The sequence below is a fragment of the Pteropus vampyrus genome, unplaced genomic scaffold, assembly GCF_000151845.1.
Source record: "Pteropus vampyrus isolate Shadow unplaced genomic scaffold, Pvam_2.0 Scaffold17, whole genome shotgun sequence".
Taxonomy (NCBI): Eukaryota; Metazoa; Chordata; class Mammalia; order Chiroptera; family Pteropodidae; genus Pteropus; species Pteropus vampyrus.
Genome location: NW_011888798.1, coordinates 5,481,223 through 5,492,600, shown reverse-complemented (window position 1 = coordinate 5,492,600; position 11,378 = coordinate 5,481,223). Strand labels below are relative to the sequence as shown.

Sequence of the window (11,378 nt, the reverse complement as noted above, 5' to 3'; positions counted from 1 at the left end):
CTGGGAAGGAATTCCTAAGACATGAGTACCCAATGCCCTGTTGTGCTCTAGGCGGGCTATTTACCTCAAGACTGAGGGAGAAAAAAAGGTCTTATCCCATAGCAAACACGGTCTTTCCACATTTGGTTGTATTTTTGCTATGTTCTACTACCTAAATATAAATATTGTTCACAGTGTATGTGTTTAGTATATCACATACAGTCCACTAAATTTTGGAAATGTAGTCATATGTGTTCATGCAAATTATTAATTTTATATATTTTTAAAGATTTTCCTCAAAATTTTCATCTATCACTTGGCAAATCTAAGGCTAATTTCAAAGCAGGTGATGCCGAACTTGTGAGGCCTCTATATTTTCAGTAGTCTGAATCAATCTTAACAGGCACAAAGAAGAGAGTTGACCATTTAATCATTCTTCCATCAATTTAAACGGAAAAGTAAAATGACATTGTATTACAGCGTTCAGACTATAGAATGAAAAAGTACAGTCTCTTGTTAAGTAGAACCAAAAAAGTTCATATAAAATAGATTGCTCATATTTTCACACTACAAAGGAATATGTTGTTTTTAATTTTAACAAATTCAAAGGTGTGTCATATCAGCAGCATTGTTGTAAATTGTACTGTAGTGCAGTTCTTTTTCATAAAAATACCATACAAATGGTCAATCAATAGTCATCAGCAAAATATAGAACCCAGGAAACTCAGAAAACAATTAACTAGGAAAAAGATAAAGAAAGAAGTAATGCTGATGCCAAAACAAGTATAATACTGTTGAAACATACAAAAGTAATCCTTATATTTTATACATTTATACAGCATATAAAAGGTATCACTGATTATGCCACTGTCTCTCTTATCCCAATTTCTATTTTCTTTGGAAGCAGTTCTTTCCTTTCATCAACACTTCCTAAGGAATTTCGACAGTTTTGCCCATCCATATACAATTTTGCATACACAGGATTGGAGTAATTTGTTGGCTGAAGGAGAAAAAAATAAATAAGTACAATTTTATTATCAGTTTTGACCTCATTAATTATTTTCTAGAATGTCTATTTTTTAATGTTAATAACATTTATATGAAATACATTTAATTTACTAAATAAATTAATTTACATTTAATGATTTAAATGCAACAATTTAAATGTAACGATTTAAATTACAGGCTTTAGTTGACCTTAGCATAGTATTAGATAACATCGTAATGGTGTTTTTCAGGTAACCTGTGAACCTAATGGGAGCTTTGACATAATATTAAAATCCTAAAGAAAACTTCATGAAAACTATTCACTGAGACTACTTAAAAGCATAAAACATTAAACTAAATAGTCTAATTTCCAGTCCATATATTTTCTCTCTTTATTGCTATTGCAGTGGCAGGAAAGATGTGTTTACAGAAAGCCATATAATTGCTCAGAGTTTATAATTTTTCAATATGCAGTTAAAAGCAAGAAAACAAAGAAAAATAAAAAGAAAAATATTGGTGAAGTAGGCTCTAAAATAAAGACACTTTTTTTGCTTCAAACTATCTATATATATTTAATACTGAAAATATTTTGAGACTCTTCCAAAGAATTGTAAAGTACACATATCATAAGTTGCGTACATATTTATACATTTTGAGGAAGAATCGAAACATGTAGAAATGATCTCTTTCAGTTGAAAAATATATACAAATGTTTATTAGTTTACTAATTGCAACTTAACTCAAGAAATTATTGCCTAATGTTTATTTAGTTTTGTTTTGTCTTTACAAAATATTAAATCTAAAGAAACACTATAATCATTGAGCCATGCAAATGAGACAAACATGATAAAAAAATGAGAATGAAAAACAGCTAATGGGGAACTTGAAACCCTTATTTTATCCCTCTTCTAACATGAACCATATAACAGTGCATCTTTCTCTAGAAAATAGTTAGTTACTTCATAAAAAAGTTAAGAATGTTTTCATTAGACCATTTCTAATTGCTCAACATAATGCTTAATTTTATAGTATATTTTTATTTAACTGGACAATAAATTTGTATATATTAAAGTATCTTATAGGAAATGAATAAAAGCAAATTAATTTGTATAAATTACTCAGTTTATATTTCTGGTTAGAGATTTCTAAGAATAGCAAATATTCAAATTTATTGTTAAAGCGCTATAACATTTTCAAATTCGGCAGAACTATTTCTATTTAATAGCTTGACTAAAATGATAACATGCATACGTAGGACATATAACAATATAACATAAGCCCCTGATTTTAATGCTGTTTTCAAATCTTGTGTTAATTTAAAACTCAAGGGCAAGCTCTTATCTAAATCTAGTAATCAGCTGCTGTAAATATTCTTGTATTGAAAAATTAAAATAAATAAATCTAATAATCATTTTTGATTGTGAGGGGTTCTGTGATGGAATGGATATGAAATAATTAATTTTATTTTCTCACCCCAGCAGTTAGTGGTCCTTTCAAATCAGAGTTTAGGTAGATGGGCGGCGCTGTATGTGGAAGCTTGAAAGCACTGGACCCGCCCCCTATATATCTGGCCTGTATGTAAACAGAAAACATTAGTTTCTGATCTAATATCATGGAATTCTTTTCATTTTCATGAACTTATATCAAGTTATAACAACATAAAAATACTCTGTAGCTCTGGGACATGAACAGTGTGTTTGTGCTAGCTTTAATAACTTAAAAACTATTGATATTGAATCTGTGCTTCATAGGTAGATGTATCTAGGTTAAATTAATTTTATCCTCCTCAATGAAAGCATATGTTTGCTAACAGCACCGTGAAAAGTATACCAGCTTCCCCCATTTAAGGTTTTGTCACTGAAAGTTTTCGACAGTAGCCAATTGTGGACACTCGAATATCTGACTAATTAAAGATTCATCACCACTCTATATTTTTAGGGGGAAAAAAAAACATCATAAATTTGATATATCATAAAATAAACATTTGAATTTTGGAAAATCTGACTCTCGAGTCTAACACAGATTAATTAGTAATTAAATTGGCTCACTAACTCTTCATATAAGTACGGACTTTAGAATTTCTTGGGTTTAAGGGTAGAAGTAGCCAATCCAGTATACTCATATTCATAATAGAGTATTTTTGGTGACCCAAAAGAAAAAAACAATGGTGAAAAGTTAAAGAATATAAAAATATTAGTTAATATACATATTTAAAAATTTTAACTATCAATACCTAACAATGAATGATCACAAAGTTTGCGACAAGGGCAAAGGTCTCAGGAAAAGATCTTAAACATGAAATTAGGTCAATATTGCCTATTTATTTTCCCCCACAAACGTCTAATTTAGAAGATACTAAAAACAATCTAAGGATTGTGATGAATTTGGAGATAAAAACCAGTAAATACTAATTCTCCTTTTTTGAACTTCTGAACTGTTCTGTGATTGCTTCCATAGATAAATCTTTTAAAATTAACTTTATTATTTCATTTCTTTTGATTATAAGGTACCATCAAAGTAGAAATTTTATTTATTTTGAAAACAATAAAAATGACCGAACAACAGAAATCTTTATGTGTAATGGAACTTATATATATTTGGTCACATCTTTAGTATATCAAACCATTGCAATACAGTGAACACTCTATGAAAAATATTTGATCTTTAAGGCTGCTTTGGTGTGACTCTCCACTTTTAAAAATTGTTTATACCTATTAGGACTAGTTGTGTTTTCTGCAGTTATTTCTTATGAATAGGCAACAATTCATATTTACATTTCAAACATCAGGATCCAGCTAGAATCAGCCATCTAAGTTACATTTAATATAATTTTGGTCAATCAGTAAGCAAATTGATAAATAAATATATTAAATGTTATGTGCTAAGTACATTAAACATATATTTGAGGGGCACTGAAGCAGTTTTATCTTCCTAGAGTAAATGTGGAAAAAAATTTAAATAAAGTACTAAAAAGCTAGTCTCTTTCAGTGTCCAAAATTGGCTTAATTCTATCTCTAGAAAAAAATATATATAATGGGAGAAAACGAGAACTCCCTTTTTTATAAAAACTGTGCTTTAGTATGTTGTCATCAGTTCATAGAATACTTATAGATGCTATATTTTTATTCCTAAGAAAAGTTCAAAGAATATAAAAAGTTTATTATTTAAGATGTCTTAATAGATAAGTTATCAAATAACAATGTATACAGTATATATAGTCTTTCAATATCAAGTAGAAAACAGTGAAACTTATAAGGACTTATTTCATGAACAATTTCAAATGTAGGAGTTAGTTACTGAATTAATAGTAGTAACTATAAAATTATTTCTAACTAGGAAAAAATCACTATGATATCTTCTGAGAGTAAAAAAAAAAAATCCGTACAATTATGATTGATTTTTTTTTCATAGAAATGAATACTTGACCATCAATTTCAGGCTTTGAAAGTATGACTGTGGAGTCATAACTAGATTAAATGTAAGGGACTTGATTGAACTTCTTTGGGAACAGCTGTTACTATGAATGCAAAACCATTTAGATGTGGGTCAGTCACTGTGATTATTTATAATATAAAGGTGTTTTTTGGACAAAGTATCTTTAATATATCAGAAAGTAAATAAATAAATATTCAATAAATATATGAATAAGTTAAGAAAAATTATTCCATGATAGCAAATTGATGCTTTTAGTTAATAGCAAAATATTCTATAATTATCATGTATAATATTCAAATAATAGAGTGAAATGAATCTTTGTGAGTTTAATTTATCTGGATAATTATTTATCTAATTTTCTTAAAACCTGATAATCTAAGCATAAAATGATATGAACTAACAGGAACTTTAAAAAAAGACTGGAATTTTGGGCTATAGGTATCAATGACATGCCTCGAATCAATAGCAAGAGTTTTATAGCACATAGAAAAAATATGTTTCAAAAGTGATTTGATATGAAAGAAGCCATGGACATAGTTTAGTTGAGTCTTCAATGAAACGCTGGAAATAAATTCTTTATTTTAACAATAAAGTACTCTTCTCTTTTTATTATTAAAAATATATTTTAGATAGTTTTTTTTACTAGGCTGTATAATTAGATGTGTTGGTATCTCAACACATTTAAATAAGATATTATTTGAAGTAAACAGTGTATGTTTATAAATTAAGTGAATAAATAAATATGTATTTTCCAAAACATGTTATACTAACTTCAGGCTTCAGGTGAATGTAATCCATAATTTAATTTTTTCTTTAGAAGAGATGATAACATTCAATGCATCCTAAAATTCTTTACTGTAAGAATTTTAGGATGCATTGAATGTTATCATCTCTTCTAAAGAAAATGCTGATGAAATCACAATCGTATTACAGAAATGTGACTCAAGAATCTCAGTGCTCACTGTCCATCATTTTAAAACATATTACCTTTGCTGGATCTATCATAAAACCTGGATCTAAAAGACCTCCATCGCTGTGATCATGATCCACCTCATACATGTTGTAAGATGGATTGCCAATTTCTACATTTATTCCTCCATTGATAATAGGTTGTCTTCGAATAGTTTTTGTCCTAGAATATGTGAATATTAATATAGTGTGACTTGTTTAAATATCACAATCATGGTGCATGAAACTATTATATTTATAGATTTATTGACTTATTTTAATATAATTAATGGTAAATTCATAAATAAAATTCAATCAAAATAAATGACATTCATCAAGTCACAAAGGAACAAAAATGTCTTAATACAATGTTATTTTTCCAAATTATTTATATTTAACAATAAAATTGCACTTAGAACATATTCATAATAAATAATACCCCATTAGCTGAAACCGATTATATTTATAAATCATATTTATAAATTCAACTTTTCCCCTTTCTTTCTGAAAACTATTCGAAAAGATAGTGATAAGGAAACACTGAAATAGATCATTTTCAATACTCAAGTCATATAACTAAAATACTCTTTAACATAATTAAAAACTGATCCACAAACCCTTCGTTCTGGGTAATAACCCCACAGGTAATTCACTCTTTCTGGATCTTTAAAACTATATACATATGCATGTAAATTGAATAATAACACTACTAGTAATATATACCATAAACAAATGCACATTTTAGGAATGAAATGCACAATTTCTTATACACAATACATATTCAGTATGATTATATTGACATCACTAATCTTACACATTAATATAATAAAATCCCTTTCAGAGACTTGTGATTTCAAGGAAAAACCACCACAAATGTAAAATTCCAGTAAAATTTTAATTAATATGTCTCTTTGTTAATTTTTTTAGAATATATAAATGGAGCCATTCCACTAGCAAGCATACATAACATTGGGGAAGGGGCATTAGAATTATAATCACTCAAAATGAAATAGAGGTATAAAATGGTTTAGAAAACAGGATTTTAGATAAAATAACATGTTTTAAGAAATTTAAATAAATCTTTATGTTTCTGTAATTGTTTGTGTAATTTATTTCCTGTTAGTCTATAACATTCCATCTTACCTTCTTTTTCTTTTACAAAGCACTAAACCAATTACTAAGGTGGCTATCAAAGTAACCAAGAGGACAAGAGGCACAATGATAGCAATACTTCCTGAAAAAGAAGTGAATGAAGAGAATGAACACATAAACAAAAAGTAAAGACTGATATAACTAAATATTACAACAAATCATTTGACCACTGATATAACAAAGCTTAGGCCGAATGTCTACATTCCTAGTTCGTGTTACTGAAACATTACTCCTACAAATTCTTGATCTACTGGAAATGTTTATTTAAATATCTTTCACTTATATGTTGCAGTTAAAACGTTGAGTTTCAAAATATCTACTTTTATCAGTTTGAGTCTCAGTCTCACCACACACATTTACTTGCAATGATGTAAGTACATGCTGGTAACGCCTTATAAATCAACCAGGACTGAACACACATTTACACAATTTTACTGGTCACATTCCCACCCTCAGTTTTGTTCCTTCAGCTATAACTTCTCTCTGGCCAGGAGTACATGTGACAAGTTAGTGCAGCCTGGCAAAACAAAAAAGGGACGTCGGCACTGGATTTGTGATGACAATAGGCCTAAATATGTTTCACAAATTACTTGAAGTGAGACATCAAATAGGTTATTTAAAATTTGAGGCTTGACACTTTAAATATTATTTAGGCACTGAAATATTAAATAGTATATAAAAATATTTTTCAAAATCATATAAATTGAGGAATTTTTAAGCATAAAAAAAATTTGTTTTGAAGCTCCTGCTCTTTACCAATGAAACAGAGCAAAAAGACCTACCAATAGGGCTGTTAACTTGATTCAACAAAATAGGGGAGCAGAGGGGATTTTATTTCTCAAGTTCCACTTCTGGAATAGTTTCAGCAAAACATCTCTGCAGAGTTGGACTTATGGTGTAAATGGACATTTTTTTCTTTTTTTCACGTATTTATAAGAGTGATCTCATATTATATCACCTATCTTCAAAATGAAATAAAATATCTATGGGATAGATCTTCAAAAGTGGTCTAAGAAACTGAGTATTAGTTTTTATGCATCTAAGCAGGGAAAAAGCAAAACTGAGGAGAACCTCTGCCCTCCATTTCTAGGTTGGCAATATGGGACATTAATTTTTTTCCAAAAAAGGAGATAATACTTTAAAAATAATAATATAATAAAAATATAATAATATAATAAAACATAACCTAATATTATTTTTCCAACAAATATCTAGTGCCCATGAAACAAAGGCTCTCTTTATTTGGAATAAGCATCTGATTGATTTAGTTAAGTCAGGTTAATCACTGCTTAAATTAAGAACAAAGCAGCCCAAAAACTAATTGAAATTTCATGTGGAGATCTTGAATGATTCAGTGATGAACCATTAAGAATTATTAAATATTTGAATTTTCCTTTGCAAATACATGTGAATGTAAACATACTGTGGTAGAAATGTATGGTAATATTAAGCACAATAAGCAGCTGCTTAGGAACTTTAAAATAGAAATATAGGTCAGTTTTAACAGTTCTAGCCCAAAATTATCTGTGTGAGACAGTACATAGTGGAATTTACTTACCAAAATGCCAAAAAGTCTTTATTAAAGAGATGTCATGTGTAAAATAATCTGTCAGTTTGAAATTTCAAAAATAATTTGTCTAAAATAACCAAGTAACTATGTCTTCCTTGCAAGAAAAAATATGGCTTGCTTTCTTTAGTCAGTTTCTAAAATAAAAAACTCATTTTATTTTTTCATGTTTTTATTTTTTCTTGTTTTTAGTGAGTTTGATTTAATATGGTTTTGGGAAAGTGAACTTTATATGAATGTGTAATTTATTAGTAATTAATGACAGCAGAGAATCTGGCACCCTAGATAGTAGTGAATATTTGTTCCTGAAGTTTAAATACCAGTGAACAGTTGGTTTCTTCATAAACTATGACTTTAACTGATTGATCAAGACTTTGTAAATATTATTACTTTACTATTTATCATTTTCCCGCTAAAATTTGTGATAAATTAGTAGGTATAAAATACTATTGGTTTTAAGGTATATAAAGTTACTTTTCCCTCAATGAAACTGTATATTATTTAGAATATTAAATTTTATTTGTTCTACATAGTCTTTTATTCTGTAAGATAGAAATGCTGTTAATTATGTATTCTAGGAAACAAAAAACTTCCTTTTTCTTCTTTCTCCCATCATGAACGGCAGTTCCAATCCTTTATAAATCTTAAATAATACTTTGTTTAAGAATCTAGATTTCTGATATGTTTATATAACTAATCGAGATAACTGCAGTAATGCTTAAGGTTGCCAATAAATAATGCAGGATAGCAGTTTGGCAAGTTATAAAACAATTGGCAACCACATATATTTTTAGAATCATAAGATAGGTATTTTTCAAAATAGGTACATTTTTCTAAGTAGCACATATAGCAGTAACTATAAAATTGCAACATGTGATGGTCATATTGCAGGTGATTTTTTTAACAGTATATTATTGGTGGATTGTTCTAAAATGACTTCAAAAAGTACTTTCTGTACTTATTAAGGGCTGAGAGAATATCTTAACAACAGAGCAACTTTTTCTTTGCAATATTTTTCTGAAGCCTCATTATACAACACTTTTTTCATTAGAAAAGTAACTATATTATCAAATTTTTATGTTCTAGAGACCCCTTCCATGAGAGAGGCAGTACAGTATAGTAGTTGAGATAAGGAACTCTGGAGCCAGGCTACCTCTGTTCAAACTTCGAATTACTAGCAACATATCCTTATTATTTGTCTTGCCTCCATCTACACATCTATAAAATGAGTGTAATCATTAATATCTACTTCATAATAATGTAAATATGATTGTCGATTTACCTAGAAAGTGCTACATGTTTATTAATTAATTAAAAATATATATTGTCATAGCATTCTATTCATGACTGTTTTGCAGTTTGTACAATATATTGTAGAAACCAATTTATTTGTAATGTGAGGATATAAATTGTTCATCTCTCTTTGTACTTAGCAGAGTTCCTAGGATATCGTATGGACTATATATTCAATTTTTATTTAGCAAATATATTTTAAATGTTGCCATCTCCTACACGTTCAACATGTACTCTACTTTGTGCCAGGGGAACAAACATGCCTCCCCTCATGTTTTTTGATGTATATTTAGGAGATGACAAAGAAATGGATTTATTTAAGATAGCGCGATAAACACTATTCCGGGAAAAAATATGCATTGCTCTAGAAATATAAAGGAAGGGCATCCAACTAGATCCGGGATGGAAGAGGACTGGATGTCTCTGAGACCTGAGGGATGAGTCTTCTTTAGTTTCATGAAATAGAATTCAGGTCAAGTGGGACAAAGCGATATTGAATTAATCTAGGAAGAGAAATGTAAAAGTCTAGAGGAGGAAAGATCAAAAAACAACAATGTGGCTGATGTGCAGAATGCAGAGTGGTGCAAGGAGATGTGGCTGTAGAGGACAGCAAAGGTGATGTTCTGAAGGGCTGTGTAAGCTATGTAAATGAGCTGGGCATTTCTATTATTTAAAAAAAAGAGCAAGGTCGAAGAAAATTTAGGAAGTAATATCACTGGATATATTGTTTGACTTGACTTAAGAGACAAGGAGCATTAAGAACAGTTAAATTTTGCTTGGGTAACTAGGTAGATTTTTCAGCCATCCATATATATATAGGAAAGCAAAACGAGGTACAGGAAATTGGCTAGTTGAGTGAGAGAAGGTGATGAGAACATCTGAGGGTATGCTGAGCCTGAGATTCCTGTGGAATATGAATAGATGATAAATATAAATGATGATGTATAGATATAAATATAGATAATATACATATACGTATCTACATTACTGCCCCACAAATGCTGATTATACTTATATCCTCCTCAATTTTGATATATACGAACTGCATAATTCAGACACTGCATGTTTACTCCCTTCAAACTTTAGGCAAAATTAAAATAAGAATATATACTGAGTTGTATCATCCTTAGTTTAAAACTATTCAAAATAACTTCAGAAGAGTCAGACTAGCTTTTTCAAGTAGAACCCAAGTAGACAGTCAAAGGATAATAGATCTGCTTAATTCTACAGGCAGAATTTTAGATACTTTAAACAGGAAGGGCCAGAAAATATCAGTATTACTACTCAGAGATGATTTAAAAAGCTGTGCATCAATTAGAAAGGTAAATCTCTGTGCCAGTTGATGGCACTTAGGCCAGCAGTGGAAGTGTATTCTCAATTATTCCAAGGTCCAATGATTATGAAATGCTTCACTGTAAGCAAAAATGCAGATTTAAAAACACTTTCCTGAAAGTATCCATCTTTCTTATTGGGCAAATGACTTCTGCTCAAGTTCAGGGAACATTTGACAATCATTCAAAACCACTGGGCTTCACTAGAGAATAAAATAACCCTTCTACCTTAGGAAGAATCAGTTTAACTATTTTTTTCTTCTTTTTACTTATTGAGGGAAGTTTTCCTCAGCATAAATGTCTAATGTAAAATATCTTCTAATAGAGTCATTATTTGGTCAACCTTGCTCAAATCCGAAATATGAATTACATAGCTAATAGCTCTTTCAATGTGCCTTGATACTTCCATTAAATTTAGTGACTTTATTCAGTGAAGGAAGAAAGAACATCAGAATCTTTGGGACAAGAGTTACAACTACCTGGAACTCCTCCTCCCATTTGATGTTCTCTGTTTTAGAACTGTTGCATGTAATTAGAGGCATTTTGTTTTAAGGGAGCTTGTTGCCCCTGCAAACAGTTGAAGACTTCATCCTCCAGTGAAAAATATCTGGCACACCCCTCCTCCACACCGTTTTCTAAACATTAAACCTTCCCATTTGAATGACCTTATATACAAATTGAAAATT

The 11,378-nt window shown here is 29.7% G+C and overlaps 1 protein-coding gene across 1 annotated transcript in view; it reads right to left on the bottom strand.

The window, feature by feature from the left end:
* Nucleotides 1–793: 793 nt before the first annotated feature.
* LRP1B (LDL receptor related protein 1B) overlaps nt 794–11,378 on the bottom strand; it is a 1,708,438-nt gene continuing 1,697,853 nt past the window's right edge. Inside the window, exons 88-91 of the mRNA XM_011354519.1 lie at nt 6,493–6,583; nt 5,389–5,533; nt 2,440–2,538; nt 794–979 (exon numbers count right to left, since the gene is read on the bottom strand). Of these exons, the coding sequence (XP_011352821.1) occupies nt 839–979; nt 2,440–2,538; nt 5,389–5,533; nt 6,493–6,583 (476 nt within the window). The 3' untranslated portion in view covers nt 794–838. The remainder of the gene's footprint in view (nt 980–2,439; nt 2,539–5,388; nt 5,534–6,492; nt 6,584–11,378) is intronic.